This window comes from Barbus barbus, assembly GCF_936440315.1.
Source record: "Barbus barbus genome assembly, chromosome: 2".
Classification (NCBI taxonomy): domain Eukaryota; kingdom Metazoa; phylum Chordata; class Actinopteri; order Cypriniformes; family Cyprinidae; genus Barbus; species Barbus barbus.
Genome location: NC_136730.1, coordinates 4,772,649 through 4,793,356, shown reverse-complemented (window position 1 = coordinate 4,793,356; position 20,708 = coordinate 4,772,649). Strand labels below are relative to the sequence as shown.

The 20,708-nt window shown below is 37.1% G+C and overlaps 1 protein-coding gene across 2 annotated transcripts in view; it reads left to right on the top strand.

The window, feature by feature from the left end:
• Positions 1–20,708, top strand: part of LOC306888641 (Fc receptor-like protein 5) — a 510,322-nt gene that overhangs the window by 467,273 nt on the left and 22,341 nt on the right. For both annotated transcript variants that reach the window (XM_079447081.1, XM_079447080.1), the window contains one exon: positions 18,558–18,815. In XM_079447081.1, coding sequence (XP_079303207.1) covers positions 18,558–18,815 — 258 coding nt within the window. The remainder of the gene's footprint in view (positions 1–18,557; positions 18,816–20,708) is intronic.

Below are 20,708 nucleotides of genomic sequence, written 5' to 3'. Positions count from 1 at the left end.
TGCAAGATTAATCTTTAATGAGCCGAAAAGAACTCAAGTCACACCTTAATGTTTGCCTACAGAACCACCACTGGCTCTGCACCCCTTTACCTAAATTCAGTTCTTCAGACCTATGTGCCTCTTGAAGCTTGCGTTCAGCAAGTGAACGATGAGTTATTGTTCATCCCAAAGAGGCACAAAATCACTTTCACAGACTTTTTCATGAACTGTTCCCTCCTGCTGGAACGACCTGCCCAACTCAATCCGAGCTGAATCCTTACCCATCTTCAAGAATCGGCTAAAACACATCTCCTCTATCTTTATTTGACCCTCTAACTCTTAACACTCTCAATTGTAATTTTATTTTATCTATCTGTCTTTTTATAAAAAAAAAAAAGAAAAACACACTTGACCCTCTATCAATTGCATATTTATTCTCTATCTGCTAGCTTTTCTTGAAAAACTGACACAAGCTTTCTTTTTTCTATATTCTATCAAGTCGTTTAAAAAAAAAAAAAAAAAAAAAACTTCTACGTGTACTGTGTTAGTGTCACGAATCCAGTCCGTAGCCTTCCGTCTGCTCACCACCAGATGTTGTTTTCTCTTTACATTGAGGCTACGTCCACACGAAGCCAGATTTCTCCGTATCCGATCTTTTTTTTTGCCTCAAATTCCGTAAACACGGAGTCGTCTCAGGAAATATCTGCGTACACACGGAATCACTGAAACCGACTGAAAACGATGTAGTACACATGCCAGACCAATATGTGGCGCTGTAATTCTGCCACAGAGATACACAAAAAAAACAGAGAAGGAGACTTGGACCATGTGCGTAAACCTTGCGCGCTGAATACAAACTAACACACAAAGCAGAAGATTTTGCTTTAATAAAGCTAATGAGCTCAGTAGGTTCTGCAGCACGAACACAGGCACGTAGTCTGACATTGTTGTTGTTGTTGTTGTTGTTGTTGTCGCTATTATGTGACGTAGCGATGTCTGATTAGGGGCGAGACATGGGCTGATGACGTCATCGTTTCAGAAAATATACGGATTCGCCGTCCACACGAAAACGTTAAAACGGCCCTGGGACGCAGTTTCAAAAATGATCGGTTTCACTCTTCGAAAACGCCGGATTCGTGTGGACGAAACGCCTATACGGTAAAAAATGTATGCGTATACAGTGAAATGCGTCTTTGTGTGGACGGGGCATGAGTCTCACACCACACAGACTTGATGATCCAGACACATGATCCATTGCACTGATTGCACACACAGCTGAATCCATTCAGACAGGCTTTATAAGCCTTGGACTTCCTTTTTTCAGATCGCTGGGTATTTTTCTAGTGTTTATCTCTCCTAGTGATAGCTGCCTTACCGAGCCATTCTGAGTTTCTGTTTAGTCTCTAGTATTTTTCTGTTTATTACTCTCCTAGTGTTAGATGCTTTACTGAGTCTAGTTTCCAGTTCTAGTTAGTCTAGTCATTTTGTGTTGCCTTGTTTCCTGATTCCTGCCTGTGTATCTTGGATTAACCCTTGTCTTGCCGTTCAGACTCTGTTTGTACCTCGTTTGGGCTATTGCTCATGTTATTGGAATACCCCTCTTCTCAAGCCCTCTGGATATTGGATCCCCCTAGGATTACTCTTTGTCTTGCCTGTGTTATACCTGTTTGCTGATGTTTTGACCCTGCCTGTGTTTTTTGACCACATCTTGGAATAAAGCTTGCAAATAGATCCACACGTCTCATTCGCCCTGTTACAGTTAGCCTAACCGAGACTTGTCATAGCACTTGCATGTTGTTGCTGTTTTGTTGGTTTTGATTGCTTCTATTGTCCTCATTTGTAAGTTGCTTTGGATAAAAGCATCTACTAAATGTAAATGTAAATGTGTATATATATATATATATATATATATATATATATATATATATATATATATACCATTATATAATCAAAGGAGCATAGGAATGTTTATGAAAGTGTCACTCCACAATACAATAGCAAAATATAAAAAGTATTTTTTATCACATTAGTCAGTGTCTAGCACAGCTTCCTAAGGAAAGGATTTGGACCAGAAGACATTGCAATTACTACATGATAAACATGTCTTCTAATATCTTTAAGTGTTGTGTAAACCGAGCTGCAGCGGACACATTTGTAAACGACTTCACTTGGACTCATTGTGCGATCTGTCTCTTTAATACTGCATGGTTTATATATATATATATATATATATATATATATATACACACACACACACACACGTTGCTGCTGATTGAGCTAACATTTTTGACACACCCACCAAGCAAGAACATATCTCAAACCCTGTTGCACACCGTTTCCAGGAAACATGTCGTTCCACCCGGAAACCATAGCAAAACGTTGGGCACCGTTTGAGCTTGAACGTGCCCCTGAACACAACAGGAGGGTTAAGCTGATGATGTCAGTCTCAAACAGGAAGTGAGGCGGTGTGTTTCTCAAACACTTTGACCTGATGTGGTTTGAAGCATCAGTAGTGCAAAACAATCAGTAGAGTAAAATCACATTAATGTTTATATTTGATTGTAATGTGGGTTTGTGAGAAAATATAGATAAATAGATAGACAGACAGACAGACAGACAGACAGACAGACAGATAGATAGATAGATAGATAGATAGATAGATAGATAGATAGATAGATAGATAGATAGATAGATATATACTCATATATGAAGAGTTTATTGCAAAAACATAACTCTGACACACCATACTGATGATCCATACGCAAAGCTTTATTCACAGCCATGGTCATAAACAGGCAGGGTCGAGCATCAGCAAACAGATATGTATGAGGCAAGGCAAAGAGTATTCCTAAGGCTGGCGTAGATCATTGATCAGCGTACAAAATCCAGAGGGCTTGACAACAGGGGTAATCCAGAAACATGAGCTATAGTCCAAACGAGGTACAAACAGAGTCCGAGCGGGCGAGACAAGGGTAAATCCAAGATAAACAGGCAGGAAACTGGAAACAAGGGTACACGAAATGACTAGACTGAACTAGAACAAGAAACTAGGCTCCGTAAAGCAGCTAGGAGAGTGATATACGCACAACAATACTAGAGACTAAACAGAAACACGGAATGGCTCGGTAAAGCAGCTAACACTAGAGCCCCTTTCACACTGCACGTTGGTCCCGGAAAATTGCCAGAGTGCCTTCAGTGTGAACGCAAACACGTCCCGGGATTGATTCCGGGATCGAATCGGGTTGGGGACCTAGTAACATTGCCGGGGTCCGTCCCGGAACGAGCGCTGCGTGAACAAAAGCCAGAACCAATGCCGTAAAGGCTGATTACGTGCGTTATCATGCGACTCTTTTACCGGGTGTTTTGAAGGCACATAAAAGTTCAAACAACGAAAAATGTGTAAACTTGAATGAAGCAGTGATCGGAGCTCCTCACTATCCGCGCTGAAGCTGAAATCGTTCGCCAGTTTAGTGAACTGGTGCGTGGCGCATTATACACGTCACATGAAATGTCACATGTCTTTACGGGATCTTTACGGGTTGTGTGTGAACGCACGCACAGATTCCGGAAAATCACTGGCAGTGTGAATGAACCAAAATCAAACAATCCCGGGATGATTCCCGGAACACATTACCCGTGTATTTCCCAGAATCTCTGTGTGAAAGAGGCTTAGGAGAGTGATAAATGCAGAACAATACTCAGCAGTTTGAGAGCGATCAGAGAAGGTGTTATATAGTTGGTGTAAAAGCTTTCAGGTGAGAGTGTGATTGGTGACAGATGTAGTCTGTGCAATGGATGATGGGAAATGCAGTCCAGGGTGATATGTAACAGTCTGTGGCGTGAAAGTCAATGTAATAGAGTAGCAATCTCTGGTGGCTAACGGATGGAAGTCCATTAACCAGATTCATGACAGTTATCATGTTTTTATTGTGTTTTATTGTGTCAGTTAGCTGTTTTTTTGTTTAGTTTTTTTAAACTAGTCAAAATAACCCGACTGCAGTTTGATTGAGATTAATTGGAATGTAAAAACTTTTTTTTTTTGCAAATTAAGTCTTCATATATATATATGCAGTGCCCCCTACCTTTCTCAACTAGAAAGTTGTAAGGAGCAGCACCAGGTTCAGAAACTAAATGCCTTATGTTGTTGGATTAAGGCCCCCTCTCTGACTACACTATACTCTTTTCCTTACTATATGTGTTGTCTGAATAAAGATCTCTTTAACTTACATTTGTGTATGGGCTCTACTTCAATAAAAGGTATTCCTCAAATACAACAATACTCACAAACAAATAAAGAGAGGATTTAACAAATAAAGATATTCAATTTAATGAAATAGAAATGTGAAATAATGAAACTTAAGCAAAATACTTAGATGCTCAAGTAAGAGGAAACACAGAGTTACAATTCACCTGAAACCACTTAACACCCAACGGCTTTTTACATTTATGCAGTGCACACAGTTTACCAATGACACAGTAAATGCTTTGGTTAGTTTCAATTATGACAGCGTCCTTAAATGAGCGAATAACTCAAATTTAACTCTGTAGAAAATATCCTCTAAGTATCAATGTCAACAGAATTAAACATTAATAACCAGTGGGCCCACACAATCACACACACACACACACACACACACTGTACTCACACCCCCCCGTTGCAGGCCTGTGTCGTGGCTTGAGTGCAGTGAGGCCATGAAAACTTAAACTGGCCGCTTCACTCAAGTGAGAAAACACACAAAGAAACTTGGTACCTTCGTTCTTTTGTCGATCGCAATCTGTACGAGCTTTAATAATTTGATCCTCTTGGAAAGCAAAAATCGTCCCCTGTTGCCGGAGGAACACCCAACGCTTCCGGTGGCTGGGTGCACTATCCGGATGATGGCTGTCTCTCTCTCTCGTAGCCAGAAACTCGCTCGCCTTTCGGATTTCAAGTGCGTTTCACAGTCCCCGGTGTCCCACGAAGAAACGTCCCATGACAGAACACAAACGGTAACGAATGTGTGAAAGTTTACGCACCTCAGTACAGAAGATGCAAATAGGTGAGCTGTCTCGATTAAAGGCAGCGATGTCCGTGGAAACTCAGTATAACTCTAAAGAAAGACGATGTTAACCCAGGTTGTGCGTTAACTATATCTCAACAGTCCAATAACAAATATACGTTGTGAAAAACAAACTTAAAATCATTGTTTTCTCTCTAATATGGTTAGTTTTTCACTCACGACCAACTTCTCCTGATGCCTTTTTTTCTCCGTTCCAGCTCTCTCCTCTCTCTCTCTCTACCCCACCTCTTAATTACCCAATAGCGTTACAATCACTTATTTGGGAGGCGGGTTTAAGCTATTAAGCATCCAATCACTAAACATAAGTCAGTTTGATTGTACACAGCACGTTTTTCGCATGTGCATTTCTAGCAAACTTTTACACTACATTACGTAATGACATACATACGTAGAAATGTAAAAGTATAGAAAGCTATTAAATACATCATCCCCGATTTAGAAATGAATGGACAATGCACATACACACGATAAACAAACAATAGAATAAAATAAATGTTTTAACCCTATAACTCATAGGATTTTTTACATAGGGTTACATACATACATATACAGGGTTTCAAATTAACACCAGCCAACCCCACAAATGCGGGTAAAAATCAGCTGTGGCAGGTAACGTCGTCAAATCACTAACCAATTTGGCGGGTTACGCATTAACTTCTTGGGTAAGTTCATGCAAGCCAAATCTGCGCAGGTTTAGCGCAAAAACCTAACTCGTGAGACATCATGACATTATCCAGCATATTGCAAAAACTTAACAAAACACCTACAGAGAGCACGCATACACCACATGATTAAGTCTGGTTAGACTAGAGCGCGTGCACATTTAGAGTGCTTTCTTTCACTGCACGATTCAGTCTGTTAATATGCATTAAACATTATTACATAATTCAAGATAAGGGGGCAGGAAATGTATGTTTATATGCATTCATATAGTTAATAAATATAACGCGAGGAGTGCCGTTTTTTTCTTAAAGAATCAGCATTGGTTTTATACAACAGTTCAATAAAAAAAAGTTAATATCAAGAGACTTACGTTTTAGACACCCTATTGCCTGTTTTTGCTCTATTTTGCCAACAAAAAAAACTTTCCAAAAACAACGCTGCTTTGCGTCTCTGAGCAACATGTGTTTCGTTCCTGTATGAATCAACTGTTTAAATGATTCAGTTCAATCGCAATGACTCGCTTATTAACAGTGACTTGCTGCCACCTACTGGCAGTTTTAATTTGACATTTTAAGTATCTTTTCATTTTTTTAATAATTTCAAATATCAGTATTCAACATTTCATGTTTAAAATATCAAAACTTTATGCATTTGTAACTGCAGATTAAAGCATTCCATGTCCCTCTAAGTTACATTAACATGTGAAAATACATCTAAAAGCCATAAACTTCTGCAAAAATTTATTTTCTTGATACTGATTTCATTTGTTTAGAAACAGCCTAAATGTATTATTATTATAATTGATTGATTAAATGTAAGAATTTTACTCAAAAGATGCACACTATTGGAAAAAATGGCTTTATAAAGGTAACAATACCCATAAAAGGTTCAAATCAATTTAAACTTTTTGGAAAAGATTAATTTCCATCACTGCTGTGAACTGACCACACAGAATATGAAGAATATCAAAAACTGTAGGAGTCAGCTGTCCATGGCAGTCCTTAAGATACCAGCACAATAACACACTCAGCAAAATATTGTCTAATTATCTTTATCGATAAAATCCCAGAACATATTGAGAGATTTTTTTTTTTTTGGTCAATATCGCACACCCTTAGTACTGACACAAAATGATTTGCAGTGGTCGCTTTGTCACTTCCAGTGCAGACCGCCTCAAGCTGTTGGTTTATTTCTGGGGGTTTTTTGGCTAGTAGAAGTTATGAATGGCCGGTAACTTAAAAATTTAGCAGCCAAATTGACTGGTGAGTGAAAAGGTTCATTTCATTCCCCGTACTTATATATAAATAAAGGCAAGTAGAGTTTATTTCTATAGTATATTGCATGGTCTTATGTAAAAGTGAATAAATATATATTTAAATGAAAATAATAATCACAACAATAAAAGCAAAGAATATACATTTTGCAATTATTAAAATATTAAAAGTTAAGGATAAAAAAAGGGATGCATATAATACAGTGCAATCATTGGGACGCAGCACAGAGCTCATTCAGTAAATGCACAGCTGAACAGATGAGTTTTGAGTCTGGATGTAAATACAGCTACTGTTTTAGCACATCTGATCTCTTCTGGAAGCTGGTTCCAGCTGAGGGCCGCATAAAAGCAGATGCCCCTTGTTGGAAGTGAACCCTTGCTATTTCTACTGACTCCATCCTAATGATCTGAGTGGTTGAAATTTACCCACATTCAAGTTTTTAAAAAAAAGAATCCATGAAGCTAGAATAAAATGTTTTGTTTACAAGCAGTTACCCTGTTATTTATTGTGATGTTTTGTATGTTCAGACATTGTAGTATACTTAAACTTTACTTTAGTAACTTAAGTATACTTAATAAAATAAACTAAAGTATGCTACTTTTTGGTAAGGGTACTCAAAACTCAAAACAAGCAAAAGCACTTAAAGAGACAGAACTTCACTGTCTGGCGTCACATTGGTTGATGAGAGTATGGTCATGTGTTGTGTGTTGTGAATCTTCTCTGGGCAGCAGTGAATCCATCAGAGAATCGACTCTCGTATCGGTTCATGAGTCCTGTGACGTCAGTGTGTGTGTTGATGATAAATGATGGAGAATCTCCAGCATCGCTTCTCATGGAAACACAGAAAAACTCTTTCAGTTCAAACTCTAGACATGTTTCAGTGATCTGCATTGTGTTGAATGAATGGAAATGTTTCATATCTGTGTTTCTTCTGCTTTTAGTGCTGATGTCCTTCATCCACGCTGGACTCACTGAAGGTACTGTGCTGTACTGCAGTATGTTTGATTTATTTAACAAATGTGAATTGTGTTGTAGTTTATTAGAGAGATGGTAGTATACGTTGTGTCAAAATGATTGATTTTATTACCCTCATAAAAATTCCACCCCCCTCCCATAACTGGACACCTGTTTTGTACACCCCCCCCCCCCCCCCCCCAGCCCCCGTCTAAGCGGCCATCTGGTTATTCACCCTATAGTGAACTTAAGGAATTTATGACAATGTGTGTGTGTGTGTGTGGGGCCAATGTTATGTGCTTTAAACTTTAAATGATGAAACTGTGTTAAATGGGGTAAAGGGATATTTTTATTAAAGTTTTTTCACATACATATCAAGAAAAAACATCAAACATGTACGTAAAACGTACAAAGACTGTTTATTTCCCTACAAGTCGAGACTAGTGTTGTTAAAACAGGAAAAACGTAGAAAATAAAACAAAAAAAAGCAATGACATGTTAGTTAAACGCTAGTTTTTCCTATCATTAGAATTTAAAACTAGTTCGTTTGACAAAGTTAATTAGAAGAAGAAGTGAGCGCGTTCGTTTATCAAAACCTATGTTGTGGTTTTTAAAAAGTTTTGAGTTTATAACAGATACGAAGTTAAATAATGTAGAATTGTTTTTATCTTACCATGGTACGCCTGTTTTTCCCTACAAGTCGAGACGTACTAGTGTTGTTAAAACAGTTTTAGGAAAAACTAAAACAAAAAAGCATTGACATGTTAGTTAAACAATACGCTAGTTTTTTTCTATCATTAGAATTTAAAACTAGTTCGTTTGACAAAGTTAAATAGAAGAAGAGTTCAGCGCGTTTCTAAAACAAAAGAGCATCGGACTGATTAAAACAATAAGATATATTTATCAAAATCTATGTTTCCTTTTTTTAAAAAGTTTGAGTTTATAACAGATACGAAGTTAAAGAAAATAGAGTTGTTTTATCTTACCGTGATGTGGAATAAAAATATCAGACCGTTAAAACAATAGTATAAGATAGTAGAAGATACAATTTAAAAGCTAGCTTTTGTACCAAGTTAGAAAAGTAAAAGAGCAGACTATTTACACAGCGTCCGTTAGAGAACCTCTCGCTTCTGTGTCAGACTCAGAATGAGCTCACGGCCGCTGTCAGGTCACGCCTACATCAACACCCCCTAACGCTGTAAGGAGAGACCGACACGAAGGTTTAATTGTTAAAAAAAATAAACAAAGTAACGTTTTTAAGTTATTTTTAATAAACCTTTAGCGTTTCTCAATTAATGAAACCGTTCAGTATTCATCTTAAAGCTTCTCACTTTAAAGGTTACACAAGTTTCCTTCTAAACATTCACCTCTAGGACACAGGAAAAATGTTGTTTGTTTGTCTTATTTTATTTTAGTGCCATAATTCCTTTAATAGGCTTTTAATTTTTGTCAAGCTTAAGACTTCTAGTGTGCTACATCAGTTAAAACGTACCTATGCGCACCTAAACTGAAATGAAAGCGAATGTTTTAGTTAATTACCCGTAATTTAGACGGGGTAAACTTTTCTACAACATCTTACGAAATGTAAATATTTGTCTCATGCATCTCAATGAAACGAGAGAAGTTTTGAAGATGGCGAGCAGAATCCTTGAAGCTGTGCTATAGGCTACCCTATCAGTTGCACGCGCAAATATCAGAATGAAAAGTGGTAAGAGGGGATTACACTTTGATTTTCTCGCCGTAACACTTGCGGTGTGTTATCTAGTAATTGAAACAGACGTGCTTAATTAAACCTCTAAAGTTTTACAACATGCACCTGCGAGCGCGCCGGGTCTTCTGGTGATGCGGACTTTGCCTAAAGTTCACTGATCAAAGCATCTCTATGGCATCTATTTTATGACGTGCACCTGCGCGTGTGAACTCTGTCGAAGGTTTAGGCAAAAGTTCGCTGTCCGGTCAAAGGATGTGTGCCCTATTGAACCTTTTTATGACACATATCTGGTCAACACATCTACACATAAACATCCACATAAACAACCATAGCCTACAGTTAAATATTTAGACTTTTATGATGTCTCATACAAACCTTTTTAAAAACTTTTAGAATCACACCTCAGATTCAATCTTTACAAGGTGATGAAAAGTAGCATGATTAAACAATGATATAACTTTTGTTTTAACAAATAAGTTTTTAGATCCTTCAAACCTAAAACCACAATCCTTTAGACTAGAGCAAGGATTAGAAGCAGTCAAACGATCCTCTGAGTAACGCAAGACACTTACATAGATTTTTCTTTCTGAATCTGAGGTGTGATTCTAAAAGTTTTTAAAAAAGGTTTGTATGAGACATCATAAAAGTCTAAATATTTAACTGTTTCAGTAAGTCCTGTGGCAGGTTGAACTTCCTCAGCTGGCGAAGAAAGTACAGCCTCTGCTGGGCCTTCCTGACAATGGAGTCAATGTGAATATCCCACTTTAGGTCCTGAGAGATGGTGGTGCCCAGGAATCTGAATGACTCCACTGCAGTCACGGTGCTGTTCATGATGGTGATGCGGACTTTGCCTAAAGTTCACTGATCAAAGCATCCCGCTCTGTTTCGTTAGTCCATCTTTTAACAGATCTTAATACAGGCTTCGCAGACTTAAGTTTCTGCCTGTAGGATGGAATAAGATGAACCAAACAGTGATCAGAGAGTCCTAAAGCTGCTCGTGGAACCGAGTGATATGCGTCCTTTATTGTTGTGTAACAGTGATCCAATATATTACTGTCTCTGGTGGGACATGTAACATGCTGTCTGTATTTTGGCAGTTCACGGGAGAGATTTGCTTTATTAAAGTCCCCGAGAATGATTAAAACAGAGTCCGGGTGTTGTTGTTCACTCTCTGTGATCAGATCAGCGAGTTTCTGTAGAGCTGTGCTCACGTGCGCTTGCGGTGGAATGTAAACACTCACGAGAATGAACGAGCAGAACTCCCGCGGTGAATAGAACGGCTTGCAGTTAATGAAGAGCGTTTCTAGATCTGAGCAGCACATCTTCTTTAAAACAGTTACATCTGTACACCACCTCTCATTGATGTAAAAGCATGTCCCGCCGCCGCGCGATTTCCCCGTTGATTCTGTGTCCCGATCTGCTCTTATCAGCTGGTAATTAGGCAGATGGATCGCGCTGTCCGGTATGTCGCCATTCAACCAGGTTTCCGTGAAACATAGAGCAGCAGAGTTAGAAAAGTCCTTGTTTGTCCGGGAGAGCAGAAGGAGTTCGTCCGTTTTGTTGGGTAGAGAGCGGAGATTCGCCAGATGGATGCTAGGCAACGCCGTTCTAAATCCGCGCTGACGAAGTTTCACGAGCGCGCCGGCTCTCTTTCCCCGTCTGCGCTTCCTGAAGCGTTTGACCAGAGCTACGGCTCCGCCAACTACAATGTCCAGCAAAACGTCCGAAAAATCAAAAACCGGTAGAAGATTTTGTGGTGTGTTCTGCCGAATGTTCAGTAGATCATCCCTGGTAAAGCTGATCTTATTTGAAAAACAAAAAACAGGAAAAACAAACAAAAACAATACAAACACCGAGGAGCAACGCACAATAGCTGCCATCAGCGGCGCCATTTTGATATTGCTCTCTCTAAACCGGAACAAGAACTGTGCAATAATGTTTTAATAACTTTCTCATTTGAAAATCCAATTGACAAAACAAATAAAGGAATAAAACATTTTACATTTATTTAAATTTTTATCATAACATCTATTTTCAATCCTATTTACTTCACTAACAGCTACATCAAGTTAGATATTCAGTTCAGAGTCTGTTTTCTTCTGTTCACAGATTCACCCAAACCTGAACTGACTGTAGATCCAAAGAGTCCTGTATTCACTGGAGAGACAGTCAATCTGAAGTGTGTGATTGAGTCTCACAGTAACTGGAGATATGAGTGGTATAAAGACAGAATAATGTTACGGACGTCTGATGGTTACCCTGTAAACAGAGACACTCTCACTATCAGAGGAGCGAATGAGTCTGATCAGGGTCAGTACTGGTGTAGAGGACAGAGAAATGGAAGACCACAATCATCACAATCAAGCTCTGCTGTCTATCTCTCTGTGCAGGGTGAGATGAATATCAATGTCTTCCTAAAATCCCTCTAGGTAACACGTTATAAGAAAGTATATGACTAATAATACTAACACTTGAATTAACACTTACTTCAACATGAACTCATGATTAGTGAAGACATGAGCAAATTATTAATCAGTAGAGCATCTTAACTATGACTCAAATCATATGAATTTATGAACAACACAGCTTTAACTACATGTTAGTACAAGTTTGATAGTTTATGCATCAACGTTTAGGGGTTAACTAAAAGGAATAGGAAATATGTTGACTAAATACATTTAAACAATTGAATATGTCATGATTTAAATGATTGACATCTGCAGCTTCATCATAAACATTACTGGATGACACAGGATTAGTTTGTCATTATTTTCACTGTTCCTCCGTATCAAATACACTAATAACCCATTATTAACACTAATAACTGATCTTAAACAATCATACTCTGTTTTGTGTTTTTTCTCTTTCCCTGTTGGACTATTCGTGTGTATTTGAGTAAGTTTATAATAAATCATGAGCTGGATTTAGTAAGTAGTTAAGAGTGAATTAATGATAATGTGCCTCAAGTAAAGTCATGACAAAATAATGCATTAACAAGTCTTTGTTAATGTTTGAGTAGTTAATAAAGAGTTAATAACGAGGGGCACCTTAAAGACATATACAATGATGCACTTTCAAACCATGAACTAAAATATCAATGAACACACAATAAAGATGCATTATAAATGTGCCATTAATGTAACTCGTTACCCTCACTCTATTACATGAATCTACAAGCTGCTGCATTTCTCATCATAACATATAAAACATAAAATAACACTTGTTCAGTGTACGTCTGATGATAGTTTCAGATGATCTGATGTTGAATCACATTAAACCTGCAGTGAATCAGACGGACACATCAGTGTTACACAAGAGAGTAATAATGCAGAAACTCACTCCGAGATCCTGGAGGATCATCACAGATCAGTGTGGATTGTAACAGCAGCTGATTTCATGACAGAAGAAATCAATGAGAGCAAAGTCAGGCAGGTCAGTTCGATGAGAAACGTCCAGCAAGTCTCCGATGCTCCTCGAGTGAGTTTCTTGGTGAAGCTGAATTAATGTGACTGCAGCATCTCTGAGTGTCTTTTGGTCTGTTTCAGTAAAACACAGTGTTGGATACAAGTGCAGTTTAAAGCTTATTTAAAAAAGACAACAAAAGTAAATCCAGCAATAAACAAGATAAACAAATACAGGAACTGAAACAAAAGCTCACGATACATTCATATAAGACCAGACAATAAAGAAGAGACAGGTGTAGGCAATGAGTAGCCATGGTAACAGAGGAGGGTTACTACGGAAACAAATGAGGGAGGCATGGCAACAAGGGAAACAGAAACTAAACACAGGAAGTGAACACAGAAACAATGGGAACAGAAAAATACTTCAACATAAAAGTCCTTAAACAGAAGACTATAATCTTGACAGTATCATGGATAACAACAAAGTGTATCGGTTATAGATTAACCAAATGTTTAAATAGATTTAATTTAGCATCAGAATTGGTGCATAAAATATAATGAACCCAGAAAACCTTTTGTATGTAGTCGTGAAAGCATATGTTTGTAATATAAAACTGTATTTTTATAAGCAGAATCATGAATGTTTCTGTTCTGGTGTCTTTATTGTCTCTGCTTGAGAAAAACCAAACCAAAGCCTATTCAAGCCAATCCTGATGTAACACCAAATTTAACATTTCAATGAACATTCATTTGTGTAAATCGTTAATCACATGCCAAAACGAAACTTAAACAAAACTTACATTTTTAATTATGTTGTGAGATCAGTATCATGCATTGAACCAAATCATGACATGAGTATCATTACACAATATTATTAACTAATATTTATCTTAGTCACTGTCGCTATGGTTACAGGTGATATTCATGACTATCATCAGAATAGAAATGGACTTGAGCGATAGACTTCAATACAGATGAGTTTAGTCCTGAAATCAGAGAGAATAAAGTGACAGATAATGATGTGAAATGTTGATGAAGTCTTCAGATAGTCTGTTGAAGTTGATTGAGGTTCAGTTGCTCCTCAGGAGGTTGTAGTTGGAGGTCTTCAGCTCTCCTTCAGCAGGAGCTTCATTCTGCTTTCTGTGACGAGTCAGAGGTGTTTGTCTGAGGACGAGACGGAGCCAGAGCCTCCGATAAACACTCAGATCAGAAACATAATCACACGACAAAAACAAAACAAAAAAATGTTAAGATGACAATATAAACAACATAGTTTGTAAAACATTTAGAAAACATTATTGTTTTCACTATAAGTGCTGTTTGAGTCACTTTATGTTTTTGTTCTTTCTTCACAGATTTACCCAGATCTACTCTGACTGTGACTCCAGACAGTCCTGTATTCACTGGAGAGACAGTCGATCTGAAGTGTGTGATTGAGCCTCTCAGTGACTGGAGACGGAGAAATTACCAGACAGACAGGACATATGTCTGGACACCTGAGTGGAGATATGAGTGGTATAAAGACAGTGTAATGTTACAGTCGTCTGATCGAAGAGACACTCTCACTATCAGAGGAGCTACTGAGTCTGATCAGGGTCAGTACTGGTGTAGAGGAGAGAGAGATAAAAGACCACAATCATCACAATCAAGCTCTACTGTTTCTCTCTCTATAACGGGTGAGTTGAATATCAATGTCCTCATAAACTCTGTCACATGTCCAGTCGTCTGAACTGGTCTCTTACTCTTTCCTTAAAATACTGACTCGTCTCGTATTTAAAGGTAAAATGATGCGTCTCGTCTCAAATCAATACCGGACGCGATTTGTCTCGTATTTTACAAAGGCCTACAAACTGAATCAACAAATATAAGTATGTTGCAGCGTGTATAATGCTAATAGCAATTATAATTAAATTAATGTCATAAGAAGTTAGAGAAGCTCATCTCAGCGTCTTTGTTTAAAACATCTGGAGCTCACATCTGTGCTTTGAACACAAGACTCTCCAGATAGAGCTGAACCAGAAAGTTATCACTGGCTCTGTCCAGTAACTAATGATGAACGCGCAGTTTACAGAGAAGCGTTTCAGTTGCTCAGGTGGACGGTCTGACTTAAAGACATACTTCACCCAAAAATGAACTTCTGTCATAATTTACTCAGATTGATCTAAACCTGCAGAAAGTTGTTTCTTCTGAACATAAAAGAAGATACTTTGAAGAATGTGGAAATAAACAGCTGCTGGTCCTCAGTAACGTCCACAGCAGAGAAAAAACAGTCATTGAGGACCAGAAGCTGTTTACTTCCACTTTTTTCAAAGTATCTTCTTTTATGTTCAGAAGAAACAACTTTCTGCAGGTTTAGATCAATCTGGGTAAATTATGACAGACGTTTCATTTTCGGGTGAACCATAAAGTGACAGACATCTGTGCTTCTAAAGGCATTGACCTGTACATACAGTTGTCTATATTATATATTATATATATATATATATATATATATATATTTTTTTTTTTTTTTTGCTGCTTTGTACATTGCCTACAGTATTTGGTTATTTGTTGTTATTCTTGTATTATCTGTGTCCTGTCCTGTTGCTGTCTCTCTGTTGCACTACAACACATTCCTTGTATGTGTAAACATACCTGCCAATAAAGCTCATTCTCATTCTCATCTTTTGTGTTATTCAAATTCGGACAGTCTGTTAGAGCTTGATAAACATAATTATTATATCATTATTAGACAGATTAATTAATAGATTATAATTAATGTTTGACCCTATTTATTGATGTATCATTTATATTAATCATAAATATATACATAATGAATAAGCATGTCATATACAATTTGACATTTTAAAAAGTAAAAAAAAGAAAGAAAGCTAAATTATTTAGATTTATTGTATTTAAGCAACTTAATAAATAAAATAAAATAAAAATGCATCTCATCCAGGTAACAGCTGCAGAACTGTCAAAAATACTAATAATAATAATAATTGACATACATGAACATGTTTTCTCGTGGTGTATTGTTGAGCTGTGAGTTCTTCACTGAAAGAAAAATGAATATGCAAACAAGAAATGATGGAAATTATACTTTTCAACGAAATTAAAACACCAGTAGCTGCCAGTATAACCTGCATTTGTAGTGATTTTAACTTTTAATCAAATAAATCAAATCAATCAATTACTGTATTAAACACAACAAACAGTGAGTATGTTATTGTTTATAAAGCTTTTATTCAAGAGTCACATTTAAGTATTTTGATATATTATTGGAACTCAAAATCTGACGGTGTTGACAAATGTTTTTTTGTTTTGTTTTGTTTTTTGTTTTTGTTTTGGGGTTTTTTTTATGCTGCTAATGTATCCTGCTTCAGGAGAATAAAATTATCTAAATATTTAAAATAATTTCCTCAGAAATTGGAAGATGGTGTTGACATATCATAGTTGTGACCAGGAAATATTAACATTAGGATTTAAAATATTATAAAACTATAAAACTGAGCAGATCCTGTCTGACACTGATGTACTCTGCAGAGGAGGATTGTGGCAAGGGGGTCCTTTAGAGTGACAGCTGCCCCTCATATTCCCTGACTTTATTACATTTTAATGAATGTCTGACGGTGTTGACAAAATGTGGGGGCACAACTTTGAAACCTTATGAATGTGTCATGCATGTGTCACTGAAAAACAACCTTGCTTTGATATGAGATATTATTAAGTGTTGCTTTTGATAAAACAAGCTCTTTTTTCTCGTGTAGATGTAGTTTTAGATGTAGTGAGAAGACAATTGTCATAGATGTTTACATGATAATGATCAAATTAAATTGAAGGGGATAATTGTGTTAAATTCATTATATTATAAAACCCCACAGCATTTACAATTGAAAATATTTTTTAAACCTGATAGCAGTTACAATTGCTGGACATGATTTGTCCCATGTCTCAAGAATGACTGATATATATATATATATATATATATATATATATATACACTTACCGTTAATTGGCTCTTTCCTCATTACTCATAACGTTATGATGCAACGTCAAGCTCAACAGTCACTGGCTTGCAATAGGCTTGTTTGAGATGAGCAAAATCTGCACCGAACCGATCATCGGTGATCACCGCGAGATGCATCACAACTCGCCCAAGGGTTTTGCTGTGAGTTTAATAAAAAGACAAGCCATAAGTGGATTTATTCATAATGAATGAATATTACTCAACTGTTAGTGAAAGTTCATTGCTCGTTGAAAATAGCTGTTTGAAGTTGTTGGGGAATAACAGTCAAACCCAAAGGACCAGGTGTTGTTGAATGAAGACCAGGAGTCAAAGATGCGATGAATTAAAGACATTTTACTGAAGAAATAGTTTTCAGTTTCAGGCAGAAGTCAGCTTTAACACTCTCGCAGAGTTCAGAGGCTACTTCCCTTTACAGTTCATAAACACCAGCAATTATATCCTGACAGAGGTTGCTAATTGTGTCAATACATAAGTCAGCAAAATTCTGATTGGTTCCAAAACCTAGACAAACTTAGACAATTTCCACATATGGACGCAAGCACTTCAAACATATCTCCAAATGATTATTGTAGGCGTCAGAAATGAAGAAGACGACAGCTCAGCTCGGATCAGGATGGCGGCAGGAGACAGTCTTCTCATCTAACACAGAGAATAGATGTCGACACACACACACAGAGCCCTTATCGGCACCTCATGGTTTCCTAGCTTCTAGCATTCATCTCGTCAGTGTGGTTGGTTACACAATACTATGCAGCCATCACTCTTGGAGAACAGAAATACAGGATAGAACAGGATGTTTAATATCTGTTATTCAACATCTAAATGTCACAGTTCTCTCCGTCACTCATAGCTCATGTAGATGGGAGGTCATCCTGACCCCTTAGCCTGGCCTCGTGAACCTAGAATACACTCAAGCACACGTCTTCAGACCTTTTACCCTTAGACTTCAAAAAGAATACATGCATCGGCTCTACTTCTTAGATCAATCAACAAACAATCTGGGAGGTTAAATACTGATCAATAACTTGATTATGTTGTTATGTTGGGATTTCACAGAGTTTCTGTTGAGTTTCTGTGGTTTACAACTGTGCTATATAGAATAAAGTCTGTGTTTAGGTTGAGGATGGACTAAAAATGAAGAATTTTTGCTGCATGTTGCTTTATTTAAAAGTCAGTAAGTGTGTGTTTGCTGATTCGGTGTTGTTCATGCATGTGTGCTATTGCTAGCTGATTATTTCACTAAATTCAGTTCCAGATACACAAAGTATTTGAGCAGTGTTTACTTTAATTTTATATTAAGAAATATTCTTTGTTTAATGAAATCAAATGAATTATGTTCACAGTAATAATGTGCAGACAGAATAAATATTAGTTTTGGAACTTAAATGGTTTAATGCAATTTACAGTGTTAGAGGTGTTTTTATGGAGATAAATAAATAAATAAGAGTGACCAATAACAGCTATAAGTGACCTCAGCACTGCATCACTGTTCACTTCCAGATAAACCTCAGCCGTCTCTGACTGTAGATCCTGAGAGTTCAGTGTTCACTGGAGACACAGTTACTCTGAGCTGTGATGTGGGACAGTTAACTGGATGGACAATTCACTGGAGAAAAGACTCAAACCCTGAATCCACGGGTGATGCAACTAAAACTATCGAGTCTGTGAGATTCTCTGATGGAGGAAGATACCAATGTAGAGCAGAACGAGGAAACTACTACAGCGAGTACAGTAATGAAGTTAAGATAACAGTAAGAGGTAAGAGCTGATTTACTTTCTGTACATTTTTTAATGGAAGACAACTTTGTGTGTTTGTGATAAACATGATCATTACTGTCATACAATAACAAAGTGTTGTCAGTTAAACTAAATGTCAAATAATAAAAAAATAATAATAATTTAATCAGCACAGATCATCTGAAATATTTTCAAACACATGAAGTGTGTTGTTTGTTCATTTCCAGTGGTGGAAAGAGTACTGAAAATATATACTCAAGTAAAAGTACCATTACCTTCCAAAAAATGTAGTTTGAGTAAAAGTACTTGTCAAAAAACTACTTGAGTAAGAGTAAAAGAGTAGCCTATTTAAAAGTGCTCATGAGTATTGAGTAGTGAGTACTGAGCTGTGGATTCTACCCCGTCATAATAAACGCTGTACACTGCAATTTATACATTTGTGACCCTGGAGCACATAAGCAGTCTTACGTCGCTGGGGTATATTTGTAGCATTAGCCAAAAATACATTGTATGGGTAAAAAAAATGTCATTCTTCTTTTATGCCAAAAATCATTTGGATATTAAGTAAAGATCATGTTCCATGAAGATATTTTGTAAATTTCCTACTGTAAATATATCAAAACTTAATTTCTGATTAGTAATATGCATTGCTAAGAACTTAATTTGGACAACTTTAAAGGAGATTTTCTCAATATTTAGATTTTTTCACCCTCAGATTCCAGATTTTCAAATAGTTGTCTCTCAGCCAAATATTGTCCTATCATAACAAACCATACATCAGTGGAAAGCTTATTTACTCAGCTTTGTATATAGATGATATATAGATCTCAGTTTTGAAAAATTGACACTTATGGTTTTGTGGTCCAGAGTCACCTTTAAAAAACGTTGTACATTCTGTAATTCACATAATAATAATAATAATAATAATAATAATAATAATAATAATAATTCATTACATTTATATAGCGCTTTTCTAGGCACTCAAAGCGCTTTACATAGTAAGGGGGGTATCTCCTCGTCCACCACCAGTGTGCAGCATCCACCTGGATGATGCGACGGCAGCCATATTGCGCCAGAACGCCTTACAGCTTACTGGTGGAGAGGAGACAGAGTGATGAAGCCAATCAGTAGATATGGGGATGGTTAGGAGGCCATGATGGTCAGAGGCCAATGGGCAAATTTGGCCAGGATACCGGGGTTACACCCCTACTCTTTTTCGAAGGACATCCTGGGATTTTTTATGACCACAGAGAGTCAGGACCTCGGTTTAACGTCTCATCCGAAGGACGGAAACATGATCTTGTTTGTCATAAAGAATGAAGAATATCTATAATCCAGCAGTTTTGATTGATTTTGACTGCCAACTCTTTAAAACACATCAAAACAGCACAAAGATGAAAGTTATTCTCAGTACAATTATACCCATTTAAATCAAAGTTTGAAAAATAGATTTAAAATAATGTGTAAGGCCACTGAGAGCATGCTGTTGTTGCACATAAAATATTAATGTTTAGAACAGTGCAAATACAAACACCATTAGAAACTCATAGTTCAGCATCACACACCATGATATGGGTTAAAATGAGAGCCCATTTCTCTCCAAAACGGTGCCAGTTTTAGTGTTTTGCAATACAGAAACAAGAAAAACTAAACTTGATAATTTGTTACAATTTTAACAAATGCACATCGTTCTAGAAGGATGGCATCATGTACATTACATGTACATATACATTACTCAAATTGTTATGTCGATAAAACAATTTGTAAGGAAAAATGCATTAAATAAAGTATTTCTGGGGAAACTTTTTCAAAAGAGAACACAAACGCACGTCTCTTGCTGAGCCGCGGCGGTCTCGGTGAATCAGCAGCATCCACAACTGAATGCAACACAAAGTGTTGAACTTTGTTTATGCG